The sequence below is a fragment of the Pseudorasbora parva genome, chromosome 19, assembly GCF_024679245.1.
Source record: "Pseudorasbora parva isolate DD20220531a chromosome 19, ASM2467924v1, whole genome shotgun sequence".
Classification (NCBI taxonomy): domain Eukaryota; kingdom Metazoa; phylum Chordata; class Actinopteri; order Cypriniformes; family Gobionidae; genus Pseudorasbora; species Pseudorasbora parva.
In genome coordinates, this window is record NC_090190.1 from 38,236,783 (window position 1) to 38,255,633 (window position 18,851).

Here is an 18,851-nt window from a genome sequence, read left to right on the forward strand (position 1 = left end):
TAGATTTCTAGGCTACTTTTTTTATGTAAAGAAGAAACCAAACAAATGTATAGTTGGCATTTTATATATCAAAGGCTGAATGAAAAGTCGATTTCTCAATTCATGCCCTATTTAAAATATGAATTATTCATAAAAAAAAAAAACATGTTAGTGCATATTCCAAGAATATACATATATTTCAAAAGAACTTTTTTCCTGTGAAAAACTTGGTCACAATATAATGGGGGCTGTGGGTGATCGCTAAGGTTGTTGCTAATCCCTTTTCCATGTAAGTCTGTCTCCATTTGATCATCTGCCAGACTCTGCTTATAATAGTATCCCACTGTGAAATCAAAACCAACACAGAAACATCCATTATATCCCTAATGAAGTTGTAGTTATCTCAGTATGCAGCTATTGAGTTTCCTGTGTGAAAGGCTGCTAACCCTGTTAGCTGTAGAGATGTGTGACAACTTTGCTACTTCTCTTTTGGTGAACTTTATCTCGTTTAGCATTTGGCTATGTTTATTGTGGTATGCCACCGAGTTAGATAGTGCGAGTTTATTGTATGTGAGAATAAGAATTTGGGCTGTTAGTCCTGTGCTGATGTTGAAGAACATTGTTAGAGTCTGTGACTTTTGACAGCCTGACAAAAGAGGCTTTTTGTCATCTCGGAAACTGCTTTGTTGACACGATGAGAGTCCACGTGTTTAAAGAGGGCTTTCACAAGCCAAGCACTTTACATTGACCCCTCCACCTTTTTCTTTGCAACCTTCAAAATAAATCCTGATTATCTATGTTGTTATATAAATTCGAGAAACCTACCATAATCTATGACGTGTTTCTGTTTGGTGTGCTTCTGGTTAAATAGTTTTATATGCATTTGTGGTAAAAACTAGTGTCTCTCTGTAGTAACTGGCAATGTGGGTCAGTAGTACATTCATTGAAGGAATAATTTCCATCAGTGTCATTCAGTTTTACTCACTCACTCTATCACTTTAAGTAGATTTGTGCTAAAGTGTCTGTTTCCTTGTGTCTCATTGCTAAACTTTCACAGTATTTATGCGTTATCTGTGGTTTTTGCAGTGCCACCTGACCTCAGAACTGCAGCAGTGTTCCTGACACAGCATGGCTTTGAGGCTTTTCTGCCCGGTCTGGCTTAGTTTACTGACAACAGAGATAGATGGACGTCTCTGTGATGCTGTTGTTTGTATCCATATAGTGAGGTGTGTGTGTGTTTGTGCGTGCATAGTGTTTACAGACCTCCAGCACAAAGGCCTTCTCTGGACGTTACGTCTCACTTAGCATGTGAGCGGCAGCTTATAGCTTAATCAATACATTGTGTTTGTGTGTCAGTCTTTAGTCTGTATTACACAGAGGCATAGGTGTCATTGCACATCATGGCCAAATGGCTAGTGAGTTAGACTGGTAACCTGAAGGTTGTGGGTTCGATTCTCAAAATACCGGCAGTAAATGCATGAGGTGCCCTTGAGCAAGGCATCTAACCCCCAATCGCTCCCCGGGCGCCACAGCAAAAATGGCTGCCCACTGTTCCAGGTGTGTGTGTCAACGGTTTGCAGAGTGTGTATGTTCACAACCCTACTCCTAATGTGTGTGCAGTAACCTGGATTGGTTAAATGCAGAGGACAAATTCTGAATATGGGTTACCATACTTAGCCTTCACATATCACTCATGATCTCATGACCCCATGCACAATTATTTATTATAATTTTTTTTAAACCACTCGTTAGATCTAGCATTCTGTCTGTCTGCTTTAAAGGTGCAGTATGTAATATTGACAGCTATTGGTTGAAAGTGGTACTGCAGTCTAAATTAAAAGTCTTTGAGAGGATTGTTTCTTCCACACCCTCCTTCTCGGACTCAATGCTCATTGAATGCATGGAAAAAATTACATACCTTTAAAACAGACAGAGATAACAGTGTGGTAAGGTTGCATTTATTTGATTAAATTATATTTAATGAATTTGAATGAATCATTCTATTTCTCATGATTGGCTGATTCATTTAAATGTCTATTAAATAGAGAGAGAGTGATGTGTGTGTGGCATCTCTCTACTAACAATGAAGATTCAAAAACAGCTTAATGACAACATCCATGCTGAGTAATATAATGTAGTGATTGAATTCAGTAGTCAAGTTCATTTAGTAATTGAAGCAATGTGACGCCAGTGTTTTTTTTCTAGTTTCAGCCTAATGCAGTTATTATTTTCACATCCTGTGCCACGTTGTTTAAATAGCAAATGCTGTGACCATGTGTGCACCCATGGGTGTCTGAAAATGAGATGTATTCAGGCACATTGTTGACATGTTGCTATTTTGAGGAACTGAAAACGACAGTGCCATTGACCCAAAAAAAACCTGGTCTAAAGTCAATATTTTTTGTGTTAATTAAAGGGTGCGTTAGTAATATGCACCTATAGGCCGCTGCACAACCCATATACACTCTGCTTATTACATGCTCAGTAGCACAAACATTTTTTTAATATTAAAAATAGGCTCATATGAACGTTTGCTTTACAAACTGCATTAAGAACAGAGCATGTGTTTCTATGTGTATCCCTGTCTGGAAGATTTTTGGTCTGTGACATTGTCTGTCCTTATGACAATAACTTTGACTTCTCATTATTTTGTATTACTTTTTCTCTCTCCTCGTCCCCTTTCCTTTATTTTTTACCCAGTTTAATATTGATAATTACAACCACTGTCTGTATTTTGACCTTATATGTTGCATTTGTATACTGTATATTTGTTTTGTATGATATTGTCATGTACCGGATAACAACAATAAAATGGAACTAATGGACTTGGAACTATCTGTGCTTTATACGGTTTTAATGTAGCCTGACAAGCCAGACCCACATCAAGATGTTTGGTCTGGAAACTCACCATTGACTCAATCCAAGGGGCGGATAAACGGTTGTCTTACAAACTCCCTCTGCACGCGATAGGATAGCGCTACACCAACCAGAGCAACAAAGGTGAAGCAGAGCTCGCTGACTGATTAAACATTCACCGTATCCGGTCGGCAAAACTCCGAACACATCTTCCCTTCTTAAGAATGACTTCAGTGCCGTTCTTTTCTCATAGAAAAGCTTTTTTTAGTTTATTCTTAGCTAAAATCACTTAGTTCTTTCAAAAATATATGTGCTCATTAATATATATTTACTTATTTCAAGTAATAAAGTATTCTCGTAGGTTTATAATTTGCCATTGAAAATACATACGGGTGAGGAGTTTGAATGCCGGTCGCCATGTTGCCCCTCCATCTTGAAAGTACATTAGCCAAAGAGGGACATACCCATAAATCCAAGCTTCGCCTTTCGCGTTTTAACACTCGATGGCACCGATGGTCGAATGTGAAGAGGGGGATTGCCATGTTAATTTTGGACTAATCGGCCACCGTAGGAGTTAAAACGAAATCAGAATTGAGAGGAACAGAAACTATTATTCACTGGATGGTCATATACCTTTACACCGCTAGATGGGGGAAAATATCACACAGTGGAGCTTTAACTCCAAGTCTTTCAGAGTCGCGGTCAAAGCTGATTCGAAAGACCGCCGTTCGCTAGTTTCTGTGTTTACTAGAAGCATGCAAGCGCAACTCTGGCGTCATTATGTTAAGCCCAACCCACCGACTCTATACATGATGTGATTGGCCCGTCAAGAGTTTGGCAATTACAGCTCAGAAGGGTATTGAGAGTTGCTAGACGACACTCGTGGGCAGATTAGATTTGCTCCCGCAAGGATGCGTCTAGATTTCTAGGCTAGTTTTAATGCACACCTTCCAACCAACCACAATCTTTAGATAGACCGTGTGTGTGTGTGTGTGTGTGTGTGTGTGTGTGTGTGTGTGTGTGTGTGTGTGTGTGTGTGTGTGTGTGTGTGTGTGTGTGTGTGTGTGTGAGTGTGTGTGAGTGTGTGTGTGTGTGTGGGTGTGTGTGTGTGTGTGTCTGTGTTTTTGAAGGGTAAAGTATACAAGTACAGTATATAAAAACCACTACGTCTATGGAGAGTCCCCAGAAAAATAGTGAATAAGAATTCAAAAATCATTCTAATAAGCTGAGAGTATGCTTGAGGTTCTCAAGAAAATGTTTTTTCAGGATTCTTTGATGAATATTTGAGTACAAAAGGCAGTTCAAAAGAGCAGCATTTATCTTTGTATACAAATCTTTTGTAACATTATAAAAAGTTTTTTTTTTTTTAGCTTTGCTGTCACTTTTGATCAATTGAATGTGTCTTTGCTGAATAAAAGTATATTAATTTAATTCTAAAAACATAATTTACATCTAAACTACTGAACAGTAGTGTATCCCAGTTTCCACAAAAATATTTAGCAGCAAAAAAATATATTTTACACATTTATAATAATCATAAATGTTTCTTGATCATCAAATCCTCATATTAGAATGATTTCTGAAGGGTCATGTGACACTGAAGACTGGAGGAATGATGGTGTAAATTCATTTCCATGTTCAGTGAACACAGGGTGCTGATGGCATAACGTCTCTTCATGCTTCAGGATACAAACTCGCTAATCAGCACTATACAGCGTTGCATGTGCAACTATGCAGTTCGTTATTTGACACTTTCGCTTTGACATGTTAGATTAAGGCTGTCAGCAGTATTTATGCCTGGGCGTGTGGTTTCTCAAGCATTTCTTTTTTTCATTTATGTGGAGCTGTATTTCCAAGAGTTCATGACAACAGCAGTCTGTTGTTGAGCAAAGATGCTCATGTCCTGGAATCTTCTGGAACGACCCAGAGCCGTCTGATTTTCTCTCAGTGGAGCCAAACTGTCCATTTACTCTCCTCCGATCTCTGTGGACAAAGCACTTAAATAATAACTGTCTCCAAGCCTGTGGCGGACTGAGAGACGTATATGGAGTGTTTAAGAGAGAAAGTATATGTAAGCGGACCAGACCGTTTATGAGAAAGCGAGGTTGGTGATAGTGGGAGAGGTTCACTGTTATAAATACAGAGTGTTCTGCTCTGTTACAATGTGTTCTGACTGCAGACTCTCACAAGCATTTCTTCAACTATGGGCATATTTGGTCATGTTTGGACATTTATACATTTTTGGTTTATTTAATGTACTCAGTTGTGCATATCCATAAATCATTGTATGAATTCTGTCATTTTTGTCTCTTGTTTTCGTTCCTGATTTTGTTAAATATGTGGTAGAAATCGCATTTTAAACTGTTTGGACTTATTTATTTGTCTCGCTATGGCAAATTTCATTTCCAGCATTCCTAAACACACAGTGTTCACACAGGATGTATTTATTTGATCAAAAATACAGAAAAACCGTAATATTGTGAAATATAACAGTTGTTTTCTATGTGAATATATTGTCAAATGTAATTTATTTCTTTGATCAAAGTTGCATTTTTTTTGCATTCTTCAGTGTCACATGATCCTTCAGAAATCATTAATATGCTGCTTTGCTGCTCATGAAACATTACTATTAATGTTGAAAACAGCTTCATATTTCTGCTTCAGATCTCATAACAAAAGTTGCAAGTGTGTTGCATGACTCTTTGTTAGTGTTCCTTTCACAGAGGTTCCTCACTTTGAAGTTCCTCTTCATTCAAGAAGCAGAAAGCAGAACTTTTTTAGAAGAAAAAAAGAACATTGAACAAATTATTTTGTTATTAGTAATGATGAATGATTTATAATATTCCACTATACTTCTTTTTTCTGATATGCTTTATGTACACAGTATGGATCAGGACTGGTTTTATCTTTTTCTTGACTCATTCTTGGATTGAAAAAGTTAAACATTTTTACACAAATTAGGAATGCCATGCAACCGACATATTCATGTACGTACTTCCTGAATGAAATGCTGTATTTTTGAAACCAGATAACTTTCTAACCTCTCTCCCTCTCCCTCTCCCTCTCCCTCTCCCTCTCCCTCTCCCTCTCCCTCTCTCTCTCTCTCTCTCTCTCTCTCTCTCTCTCTCTCTCTCTCTCTCTCTCTCTCTCTCTCTCTCTCTCTCTGCAGAAATGTGGTACTGGGTGTTCCTATGGTGTCTATTCTCATCTTTGTTCGTTCACAGCGCTGTGGGTCTGCTGATGTGTGTGACGCTGCAGCGTCATAAGAGAGGACGGCTCATCACACTGGTGCTCATCAGCGTGGGCTTCCTGGCCTCTCTCACAGGAGGGGTCATCACCAGTCAGTACTCACTCACTTCTGCTTTTCTTATCAGCCTTCATGGCCAATATTAGTACATTAAGTGTGCGTTTTCTCGATTACAACATGAATGGCCTTTTGTGCGTTATTCAATTTTGCTGTTGTTATCAAATTACTGTGAAACTGGAACATTTTTATAATCCAACTACATTTTCTGAAGCCAAATTCACTGCCATGATGCTAGTGGGTTCTGGGAGGTTGCTGTGGTGTTGCGATGCAGTTGCTAAAGTGTTCTGTGTGGTTTTTAGAGTGTATCTGTGACTGATAAAATGCATTAGAATGGAATATGCTTTAAGGACATTGTTTAGTTGGGCAGAGTGTCAATGAACTAGCTGTTCTCCAGTTGGCACAAACAGAGTTTGATTCAAAAATAACCCTATGCTGAGTGCCCGTTCCCAGAGGTCTTTAATTAATATGGATGAGAGAGAGAGAGAGAGAGAGAGAGAGAGAGAGAGAGAGAGAGAGAGAGAGAGAGAGAGAGAGAGAGAGAGAGAGAGAGAGAGAGAGAGAGAGAGAGAGAGAGAGAGAGAGAGAGAGAGAGAGAGAGAGAGAGAGAGAGAGAGAGAGAGAGAGAGAGAGAGAGAGAGAGAGAGAGAGAGAGAGAGAGAGAGAGAGAGAGAGAGAGAAACATTTAGTCAGTTTGTGTGTGTGTGTGTGAGAGAGAGAGAGAGAGAGAGAGAGAGAGAGAGAGAGAGGCTCTGTCACATACAGCTGTATACATTAATATTCATATACACACTGTATACATAACCTGTATAACCTGTAAGACTTTTGTTCATCTTCAGAACACAAATGAAAATCTTTTTTGATGAAATCTGAGAGCTTCCTGTCTCTCCATTGAGAGCTACAAAACTACCACATTGATGTTTCAAAAAGTTCTAATCCATATGAATTGAGCAGTTTAGTCAATATTCTGAAGAGACTCATCACTTTTTAAGATGAACAGATTTAATTTATGCATTTATTCAAATATATAGATGATCAGTGAACATAAACAGCAGATAAATGGAACCTGCTTGTGAAGAAAAAAACCTCATTGGTTCTTGGCTTGCTAAAGCCCAACCGAACCTGCGTAACAGGAGAATGAACCTCATTGGTTCTTGCTGAAGCTCAAACGTGATGCGTAACAGGAGAATGAACCTCATTGGTTCTTGCTGAAGCTCAAACGTGATGCGTAACAGGAGAATGAACCTCATTGGTTCTTGCTGAAGCTCAAACGTGATGCGTAACAGGAGAATGAACCTCATTGGTTCTTACTGAAGCTCAAACGTGATGCGTAACACGAGAATGAACCTCATTGGTTCTTGCTAACGCCCAACCAAACCTGCGTAACACGAGAATGAACCTCATTGGTTCTTGCTAACGCCCAACCGAACCTGCGTAACACGAGAATGAACCTCATTGGTTCTCGCTGAAGCTCAAACGTGATGCGTAAAACAAGAATGAACCTCATTTGTTCTCACACATCACGTGAACATGCTTGAGCTTAACATAACAGATATGTGAGTTGCTCAATGTCTATAAGTGAGTAAAAGTTCATTCTGTTCATCATTTAAAGCGTTTGAGTCTTCAGAAATTTTGGACTAAACTGCTAAACTCATTCGTTTTACAATCTAGCTGTCAATGGAGAGACAGAAAGCTCTCAGATTTAATCAAAAAGATCTTCATTCGTGTTTCAAAAGTGAACAAAGTCTTGCAGGTTGAAACGACATGAGGACAAGTAATTAACAGGATTATATGACAGGATTTTCATTTTTGAGTGAACTAGCTCTTTAAACTTCACACAGGATTTTAAACAAACACACTGAATCCTGTCACTGCACCATTTAATAAGTCAGATGTTTGCCTAGAGAAACATAAATTACTGCGAAAGGCTAAAGTGATATCCAATCTAGTGATTCTGCTGGAAATCTTGTATTCATTAACATATGATGGTCCACATTTATATAATGTATAAACTCATGTTTCCAGTTTTCAGCAGCTTCATGGGCATGTTGTGTGCCTCGTTTCTTATCCGAAAATGGTTTTCAAGTCATAAGACAGAGAATTTACATGTAGAAGAAAACAGTAGTAAATACAGCCAGTTTAATTGTAAGGGTCAGAGAAGGTAAAAAAAATAATAATAATCATATAGTTAAACTAGATTATGACAATCCATTAGGGCATGAAACCTTGACTAACATTAAAGTTAGATTTTAAATGTAAAAAAAGTGTATAATGCAGCCCCTTAAAGATGTGTTATTATGGCTTATTACACGGCTCTGTGAAATACTTGATTCTGATTGGTCAATCGCGTATTCCAGCGGTATGTTATTTCTGCTCATACGGGTACTACGAGTTATCTTGACCGGTACTACTTCTATGCTTAACTCTGGCGCCATCTTGTGGCTAAACAGCCGTGGGACACAATGGAAGACTTCAAGGCAGGTTTCCTTTATAACGTTTTTAATATAGATATTTATCTTACACAAACGCATCGATTCGAATCAGAAGGCTCTATTAACCCATCGGAGTCGTGTGGAGCACGTTATTTGACGGACAGCTGCATTTTTTATGGACTTCAAACACGACTACAACTGCTCCTTGGATTAACGTTAGCCTGGACTTTTTAAATATAACTCCGATTCTATTTGTCTGAAAGAAGAATATCATACACCTATGATAACTTGAGGGTGAGTAAATCACAGGCTTGGTTTCATTTTTGGGTGAACGAACCCTTTCAGCATTAATTTTAAACATTTAGCAACAATAGATAAAGGCTTAAAGCAGTGGTACTGTTTTTCTTCGCGGAAGCTTTGCGTAAGCGCTAATCAAATATTTAATCTCAAGATAATGTTTTGTGTCTAATAATTATTTATTTGAGACTAGTAGCCGTGTAATAAGCGGGATAATGTACACCCAGCCGGTTGTTATCGCAGAACAAACCCCTTCAGAGTGATGCAAGACCCCTCCGCATCACTCTGATAACAACCGGCTGGGTGTACATTATCCCTTACTTGAAATATTGCATACGAACACATTCACAGTCATAAAAACATCTTTATTTATATTTTAGCCAGAGGAAGATTTTCTCATTCAGATAGACTTGGAGGTCTCTTGGGCTTTGCCTTTCATGTTTCTTCTGAATAAATATTTCCCTAAACACTTACTATAAATAATTGAAATATAATTCCACACAGAGTTTACATTTAAATTTTATACTGTATAATTTTATACAGAATATATATAACAACCATTTAGAACAACTGCAACACACATTTACCTGTACTGGTAAAAACCGTTGCCATCCTGGTGACAAGTGGAGCATGAGCTTAGTTTGAGAACAGATATATGTTAAATGTATTATATTGCTTTCCTCAGCAAGTGATATGCTAATGCTACCAAAGCGCTGTGTAACCAATTAACACAGTGGCATTTATTGAATTAGCTAGTTAAAGTTTCCACTATTTGAAGTTTCCACTGTTAAAAATGTGAGATTACATGATATTTTTACGTTAAATGTACGAATTAGCTCAGGTAGGTTATTTTTAAATAATAAAAAACAACTTATACAGAATGTTCCTTAATGTGTATTAAGTTATTATTTTGCAACTGGGGTAATGATATCGGAGTAAAGAGGTTAGGGGAACGTTCCGGGAATGTAAAGGGACCATTAAAATAGTGTAAGAGCAATGTTAAAATAACGTTGGGGGACCGTTAAAGTGTCATTAGAATTGCATTCTACAAAAACATTATATTTCTGACCACAAACCTTCAGACTAGTGTTTCTTAAAGGAACTTTAAGAAATGTAAGTAAGAAATGTTTTTCAATTAATCATAAAATGGCCCTGATATGTCACTAGACATTAAGAAATCATGTTCATTTCAAATACTTCAATCACTGACAACAGTAGTCCGGCCAGGATATTGTCATTTAAAAGTTGTTGTTGCAGCCCTCAACTGATGTTGATGTTGACATGTTTTGGCCTGAAGCTCCACCCTCCACCTATCGACCAATACACCTGAAGTACCAGTTTTGGCCACAATCTTTCATACACTTCCTTTAAGCCAACATCAAAGTTTGTCTACATATCTACATATTAATTTATAATTTTTCCTGTGGCAGGTGCGGCAGTGGCAGGTGTGTACCGTGTGGCAGGGAAGGACATGGCTCCTCTTGAAGCTCTGGTGTTCGGGGTGGGCCAGACCACTTTTACCGTCATCATTTCATTCTCACGGATCTTGGCCACTCTTTGAACGAACGGCAAGCATCATTGACTCACACACCTTATCCGCCATTCAGCCGGCAGAAGAGCCGGGCTCCAGGTGAGTGGGGTTAAACCTACGGAGATTTGGCCTGTGGTGCAAAGAAATGATCTTTAGGAGTCGCTAATGGCCAGTGGACCACTTTATGAAACGCTATGGAACAATATCTCTTGGAGAATTCACCATTTCAAGAAGCAAAAACAGCATTATAGGCCAATGACTGAAACTCAGTCTCAGACTGAAAATCAACGTGCCAACTGCCTCAATGGAGGATTATGATGAATCTTGGGATGTCTGTTCATCTTTGTTGAACATTTGTTTTGTTTTTGCACATGGATCACTTCAGCTTTATGTAACTGAATGATGTTAGAGCCCTAGCTGGGCCGTAAAGCCAAGATGGATGCATCAAAAGCATCCTCTCTGTCTGTATGTCTTTACATCCTCAATAAGTGTGGGAAAATACCACTAAACATGTTATACTTCTTCTCAACTGAACGGCCTGAAGCGTTCCTGTTTGTGTGATTATGGATCTTCACACTGGTCCAGCAGTATTACCACATCCAGTTTTCTTCTCCATAATGACTTCCACTTCGCACTTTCTGCATTTTGAAAACTGTCTAAAAAAGATCTGTAGAAGGTTATGCAATATGGACCTTAATTCAAGGAGGTTTAAGTGTAATCTGGTCTCTTGTAACCTGTATAAATTTATCTATAATGGAAAATGCCTTATTTATAATATGGAATCACACAATGGATCATCAGTGTGAATTTTAACTCTGATATTTACTCAAATGTCAGTCGTGAAAATTATTCAAAAAATTCACTTTGGCCTACAATAGAGCTGCACGACTCATTGCTGAAAAATCTTGATCTCGATTCAAACACACACTCAATTTCATTCCTAAATGACAGAGATTTGCTTGTGTCTATTAAATCTTTCACAAAATCACAGCGGCACAAAATATGTGTTTACACTGACCAAGAGAGACCAGTTATCATGTATATGTAATGGACGTAGGCCGTAGAACTATGTGTGTAAACCTCACTCCCCTGGCCTCAAAAGACGTGCTAGTGGCTAATGTTAGCGGCTGCAGTCTTTAGCATCCTTGTTTGTTAGCACGTCCGCCTCCCACGCCAGAGACATCAGTTCAAGACCCGCTCGGAGTGGGTCGAATAGGACCAGTTACATTTGGTGCCGTGACCCGGATGGGAGTAAAGTTTAGGGGGGTGAGTGTAACAGCCAGTAAGAGCTGTGCATGTAAACCTCACTCCCCTGACCTTGAGAGGCATTTAGAGACTGACACTAGCGGCTGTGGTCTTTAGCGTCCTTGTTAGCGTACCCGCCTCTCACGCCAGAGACCTTGGTTCAGTCCCCGCTCAGAGTGGGTCAAGTTTGGTGCCGTGACCCGGATGGGAGTGAGGTTTAAGGTGGTAAATGTAACGGACGTAGGTAAGTAGCAGCTATGCGTGTAAAGCTCACTCCCCTGGCCTCAAGAGGCACGTTAGCGGCTGCGGTCTTTAGCATCTTTGTTAGTGCGCCAGTTTTTAACGTTACATACAGGTATAAAACCACTTCACAAATAATCTTTTCAACCACACATTTCTGTGTTACAAATATTCATATTATCACAGAAGTACTGAGATAAAAAGATTATAGTCCGGATATAAACACTAATGTCTACAGAAGTGATCAAAATAGTGCAAATCACATTTTGATAGTAACTTGGCACTTTAAATTACAATTGTAGCGATTACATCATTACGCCACCAGTTGTCGACAAGTGACTGTTAAAAAAAATGTATGTCATTGATTCATTCAGTCAAGAGATTTGTGCATAAATATTGATTCATCCAGTAAACAAGCAAGTGAAGTCATTGAATCAATAATTTGACCCTGTAGTCTAGTAAATTACATGCAATTTTGTTTAGTTGTCTGTTTCTGTTTGAAATCTGGATTCTCAATTTACCCAGAATCGTGCAGCTCTATTTGGTATTTAATCAAATGTTAATTTTGAAGCAAAGATGACAACTATTCTAAATGGTCTACAACTTTTTGTTCTGTGTTATGATGTGATCCCTCAGCTGTGATTATATCGCGGATTCCCTGCCCTGTACACTTTCAGATCTGAGCTTGTCCTTGTACAAATGTCATTTCATAGTAATCAAAGTCTTTATGTATAATTCATTTTATCCAGCATTACTGTGGCAATACTCTCCCTGCTCGAGTATGGGGACTTAACCCTCAGGCCTTAAGACAAGACAGACACCTTCGTCCTGGCGTACGACTAAGTGAGTAAATCAGGAGGGTATTTTCTCCTTTGCAGTGGCATCACAAATTGAATCTTAATCTTGTGATTTTTTTAGGATACTTGGACAAATGTATTGTACTTAAAAGCGTGGACGTGCACACTGATGCCGTAATGAAAGCGGTTGCTCGTGGGGCTTTGCCAACAGACGTGTGAAATTGCACTGTTAATAATTTGCCTTCCATAAGTTTCCTGATGGTCACCAAAACCGTATAAACTAGCGTTCTGTGAGGAACAGGAGAGAGCGTCCTGGTGTTAAAATGTTAAAAGGAGAGCGCTTCGCCGGTGTGGAATGTGACGACAGCGGTGTGTTTTACGACACCTCACTGCTGCCACTGGCTTTATTATTGATAAAACATTGTCTCCTTTTTATGAACACCAGTCATTTTTGATGTTTTGATAATTAACCTTATTGTTGAAGACTATTCGATTTGTTTTGAATGTAAATGTTTGCAAATAATTACGTTTTTTAAAAATATTTATTTGTTAGCACTATATGAAGCTTTATATGTAATGCATCACGGTATTCATAAAGCCCTATACAGAATGATCAGTTACCAAGGCAAGAATCACTATTATTTATTTCTCTTAATGTTTCTGGCTAGGGATCTGAACAAACCTGCATTAAATCGGGTTTGAATTAGAATGCTTTTTACCTGGTGTATGGATAAAAAAAATTAATAACACTGAATTATTATTACAAAGCTTCATAATAAAGCAAGCTATTTTATTTAAATTTTATAACCACCAAATAGCCGCTCACAACAAAGTACGAGTATAATACAAATTAAGAAATGCATTAAAAACTAAATTTAATGTATTATATGAAATTTTTCTAATGCATTAACATACCTTTAAAAGTCCTATACAGGCTTTATAGATGATGTTATACATTTTTTTCAAGCAAGAACAAACTCAACTGCATTCAGTTTACAAATCATTTAATTATTATGAAGTATTATTTACATTTTTCATAGCATAGCCTGTCAATCTCTTCAAAGATGGATATCAAACTGCTCTTTTCTCTGCCTATTTCTGTATTTAAGCATTACTGAACAAATAATGTTTTTTTGTTTATTAACAGTGCATTCCATGTGTGGCAGTTGTGTCAAAGCGAATGACGTCTAAAACTATGGGCATTCAGTTTCAATCATCTTACTAGTCCACTAGTCAGGGCACTGATTAGGACATAAGTCAATGGGCTGACTCCCTGATCAGTGCCCTGACTAGTGGACTAGTGAGATGATTGAGACGCGCCCTATGTATTGTATGGAACAAGTGACGTCGAAGTCACTGAAACACAATGGATCATGGGAAATTATTCCTTTTGCTCTATCCTTCAATGTTTATTTAAGCCAAAGTATTCCTTATCTCTTCAGCTTTAGTACTTTTTAAATTGAATATGTTTTTTTAAACAAGTGTTTATGAATTTTTATATATTGTGTTTTTGCTTGTCAGATTTCTCGGCACTAATTCATGAAGCTGTTTTAAGTCTGAACTACTCCTGAAAAAAAAGCTGATTTCCCTTTTGTTGTTACTGTGAAAGGTGTTAGGATGTTATTAATGAGTTTGAGTATTGATGAGGGCGTTTGATGTAATGGCTATTTATTTATTTCCAATCTTATGCAACTAATCGTTGGCTTGCAGTCCCAGAGCAGCCCTGCAGAGGGCGACAGTGTACTGTGAGTGAGAGTGAAACTCGGCCGCTGACTGTCGAGGGAACAGCGACTGCAGCTCTGTCAAATGTGTTCATTCATAATTCATGAGGGATTCTGCGAGTGTGAAAAGAGTCACTTTCTGTTTATTTATATTTATGTATTTGCTTTGGATTTGATTGATTAGTAAATTCAGTACCACTCTTCGCTACTGTAGCTGTTTGGAATGGCATATAGGCTAGGCTACTGCCATGCTACTATTTTTGCAGTGCACTGCATGCAAAACAATATTTAGTGCTTTTGACTTGTTTTCCAGTGCAGATATCTAGGCTACACATCTTTAATCAAGATACAAGCAAAATGACAACTATTAAATATCAAAATGATGTGAGTTTAAGCTTTAAAAGAGAAAAAAATATCTGCCAGTGGGGTAAGAAAAGTAAACTTAATTCAAAAGGAAATCGTACCCCATTGGCAGATATTTGTTCTAAGCATAAACTTTATGCTTAAAAAACAAACACAAAAAAGGAATCCCCCCTGAGGTGAAAATCAAGTTTTTATTGATGTTTATATGTCTATGTGGTGTTTTTAATGTGCTTTCAGACAAACCATGTGCAACTGCATGAGTCAACACCATTGTGGAGTAGCCTATTTTCTCCTTAAAACTGCAGTAAACCAAAAACGGCGTTTGAAATCGCTGGTGTTTCTGACGTCACAAATTATTTTGTGACCAACCAACGTGCAGGGTGTAGAGCAGTGTTGCCAAGTTTGCGGTTTTCCCAACAAATTGGGCGTACTTTAACACTGTTGCTGCGGGTTGTTTATCATGTCTGTGTGTTCAAGCGATCCCAATTATGTGATATTTAGCCCCAGGAATGCGAATTTTAGCAGGGAACCCTGCCAAAAAACATATTTTACCATCCAAACACAATTTTTACCCCTCACCCCACCCCCTGGCAAACCTGCCAACCCTGTTGTAGAGTTACGTTCATATTTAAATCATAAAGAATTTTAAATGTATTTTGGGGAGCAAAGATTAGTTTTAAGGGATACAATTATTGACTACAGGGGGACTTTAATTTCTTGTCGTTTTGCTTCAGTTAATGTGTCGTGAATGTTTTTGTGTTGTTGATAAATTTAGATTTTACTGGAAAACAGGACGAAATACTGAGAAAATCGGTTTTGCAGAATGTATAGTGTGCATAAAATGAAAATGTTCTATATGCATGAAATACCCTATGATAACCACAAAATTGCATTAAAAAGGAGCTAAATAACTATATATTTATGGACGGGGCTGAATTAAACGTAACAAGGTCATATGACATTTGAAAATTAGCTTACAGTATACAATTTCACATGCTACTTTAAAAAAGGAACTGTGTACTACATAGTATACAGTATGCTATTATTCCATTCTGTAAACTTCTTACATTGTTAAAGCAAAATATATTTCAAATATTAATATTTTCCCCCCCTTAAAATCTGTAGTATTTATTCAGTTCTCATCTGCTCATCTGCAAACACAAATGTAGAGAAGGACAAAACATTAAACTGAAACTAAAGTCATGGCGTATTTGAACATGATGTTTGTGAAACACAAGCTTTAGGTGTCTGTGTTTGAGTGAAGCTGTAGTTGTGTAGACGTGCTGTCCGTGTTGCTGTCTGCTTGTATGTAGGTGTGTTAGAGTGTATTGAATCCGATTTGTGATGGAGTATTTTCCCTTTGCGAGAAGGTCTGGTTGATTCTGATGTTTTGATCAAGTTTGACTGAGCAGGATTGTGCTGAAATACCTTTATAACTGCCTTTAAGATTGTGAACAATAAATCTGCATGTATCTCATCTTTTTTTTTAGATAGAAAATCAAAAGCTTTGCTTTTTGTTGTTTTGCACATTTTTGAGGGTCATAATACCAGTTTAACAGCTGGGCTGGGGTGAGTGTCCTCATGACCCAATCAAATTCAGAGCTGCTGATTGGTCAGTTGCTATTCATAAGTCATATGTGTGTGAAAAAAAGTTTGATTTGAAGATGTGCATGTGCCATGAACGGACGGTAAGATTTCAGGCCTTGAGATGGAGAATGTTGTAATACAGAGAGGAACATGATGCCGGCACATCCGTGACAGACATTCAACACTGTCACGTGTCTGTACCTCAGTGACTGCATGCAAAAATGCAACTCCTCTCAGACTTCAACGTGTGCGAATGGATTTCTGACAATCCTTCTTAAGCGCCGCGTCGCAGGAAGTGGCGTGTGTAGATAGTGTATGATATGTTCTTTTTTTAATTTTGTATGAGCAAACAGCTGTGCTTTCCAGCACCTCTATTTATGTACAAATGCTCCTCTGTAAATCACTCTGAGGTCAGTTGAAATAAAACTGTTTTACAGTAAAAGTCATCTTGTGGCCATCATTTACTGAAATAAAAACTTTGTCAGTAATAAATGGTGTATGCAGAAAGTAAGGTTAATCAATGTAATTTATTCCTGTGATCAAAGCTGAATTTTTTTGCATCATTCCTCCAGTCTTCAGTGTCACATTATCCTTCAGAAATCATTCATCATGATGATTTGATGCTCAAGAAACATTTATGATTACTATCAATGTTTGTGGAACTTGAGATACTTTTATTTTACACTGTTAAATAATATTGTTTTAGCTTAAGTAAGTAACCTGGTTGCGTTTAAATATTGAGTTCATTGAAATTAAACATTTGAGTTAATACAACAAAGAAGACTGGTTTAATAAATATAAACTCAAAATATTATGTTATCTGAACCACATTAATTATCTAAGTTGATTTGACAAATGTTAAAAAATTGTGATGACAAATCATGACAATATTTTTTTTTTTACAGTGTAGGATTCTGATGAATAAAAATGAATTCAAATAGCATTTACGTATATGATTTTTTGTGCGATTTAATATAGCCTTTCTGAATTGAAAAATATTTAAAATTATATATAAAATGTAGAAATGTTTGTTTAAAATTAAATAATTAAAATTGGAAAGAAGAAAAAACTGGGCATAAATAAATAAATAAATCATTTGACTGATTGTCATCAAATCCTGACTCAGTGTTTGGACTTAGTCTGGTTTTAATATAGTCTTGGCTGTTTTATCTTTTTGGCTCCTTTTTGCTGAATTCATGGTGAATAGTACAATGTCAATTGTATAACAACTCAGAAATCACAATAGAGGTCAGACTGCCTCGTTTACTTTTTATAAGTCATTGGTTGCATAAATATAATGCGTTCATTGCTGCATGTGTCATTTAGTGTAGAGGCCTTTCATCTCCCTCAGCCGTCCTGCTACAGCGCGCCCACCACGAGGCACCCTGGCGTGGACGTGCAGACCCAGCACACCCTTACCACCAGCGGACGAGGAGCCGCCCTCCTGGAGGGCGCCACGATACTATTTTCAGAGCTACTGTTTAAATCCGAGCACTAAATTTGGTAGAAATCCTTTAAAACGGGCATGGAGACGGATGTATGACGGCCGCCAGAGGATATAGGACGTGAGGTTGTGCCACACGGCCTGACTCTGGCTATGTTCCAAAACTAGCAAACTAGCTTTTAAGGCCGCTCCATTTACATTTACATTTACATTTGTATTTGCAAGAGGCTTTTATTCAAAGTGACTTTATACAAAGTGAAGTGCAACCTTTGGATTTAATAAGGTAATGTTGCAATATTAAGCTAAAGTAAAATAAAATGAATATTGGCATATTTATTAACACTTCTGACAAGTTTCCATTCTATGGATGTTTTCCCTGTGCTTGCAAAGCGTTTTGATATTTGTCTTGTTTGCTATAAGGATACATGCAGAGTTGCTTTACATATTTTATATGTGTGTGTGTGTGTGTGTGTGTGTGTGTGTGTGTGTGTGTGTGTGTAAAAGTGATTAAAAAAACAAAACCGCACCTAATTATTTCTTGTGGCCTGTGTATTCACAACGAATACAAATAGCGATGCAGATTAAGACTAGGTGATTTCCTAGGCAGATATTGACTTGGGACTAGCACTGCTACTTGAGTGCAGAGATATCACGCAACACATGAAATCCCCAAACTTCAGTCAATATAATCTCTGTGCCAGTATACAGTGCTTCGCCTGTGCTTCCCCATAATATAGTCCCAAATCAATAGTCTTAATCTGCATCGCTATTTTTACTTGTTGTGAATAAGCAGGCAAGAAGTAATTAGGTGGTGTTTTTTTTAATATATATTTTTTTATCACTTTTACTCGGGGCATGCTAGCTGGCAACATGATTCCATTCATTATGCTAAGCTAAGCTAAGCTAGAGGCGACCCTGCCAAACTAAAACAATGCATGCACTTTTTGAGTCAAAAGTCAAAAATGCATTTGCCCACATATCTAAATGTAGGAAAGAAGATAGCCCTATTTCTAAAAAAAGTGGAGTGTTCCTTTAATATATATAATATATATACA

General features: G+C 37.7%; 1 protein-coding gene across 1 annotated transcript in view; it reads left to right on the forward strand.

Annotated features, from left to right (window-relative positions):
• Positions 1 to 16,788, forward strand: part of tmem170b (transmembrane protein 170B) — a 34,007-nt gene extending 17,219 nt beyond the window's left edge. The window contains exons 2-3 of the mRNA XM_067425681.1: positions 6,005 to 6,175; positions 10,299 to 16,788. Of these exons, the coding sequence (XP_067281782.1) occupies positions 6,005 to 6,175; positions 10,299 to 10,429 (302 nt within the window). The 3' untranslated portion in view covers positions 10,430 to 16,788. The remainder of the gene's footprint in view (positions 1 to 6,004; positions 6,176 to 10,298) is intronic.
• Positions 16,789 to 18,851: the final 2,063 nt, after the last annotated feature.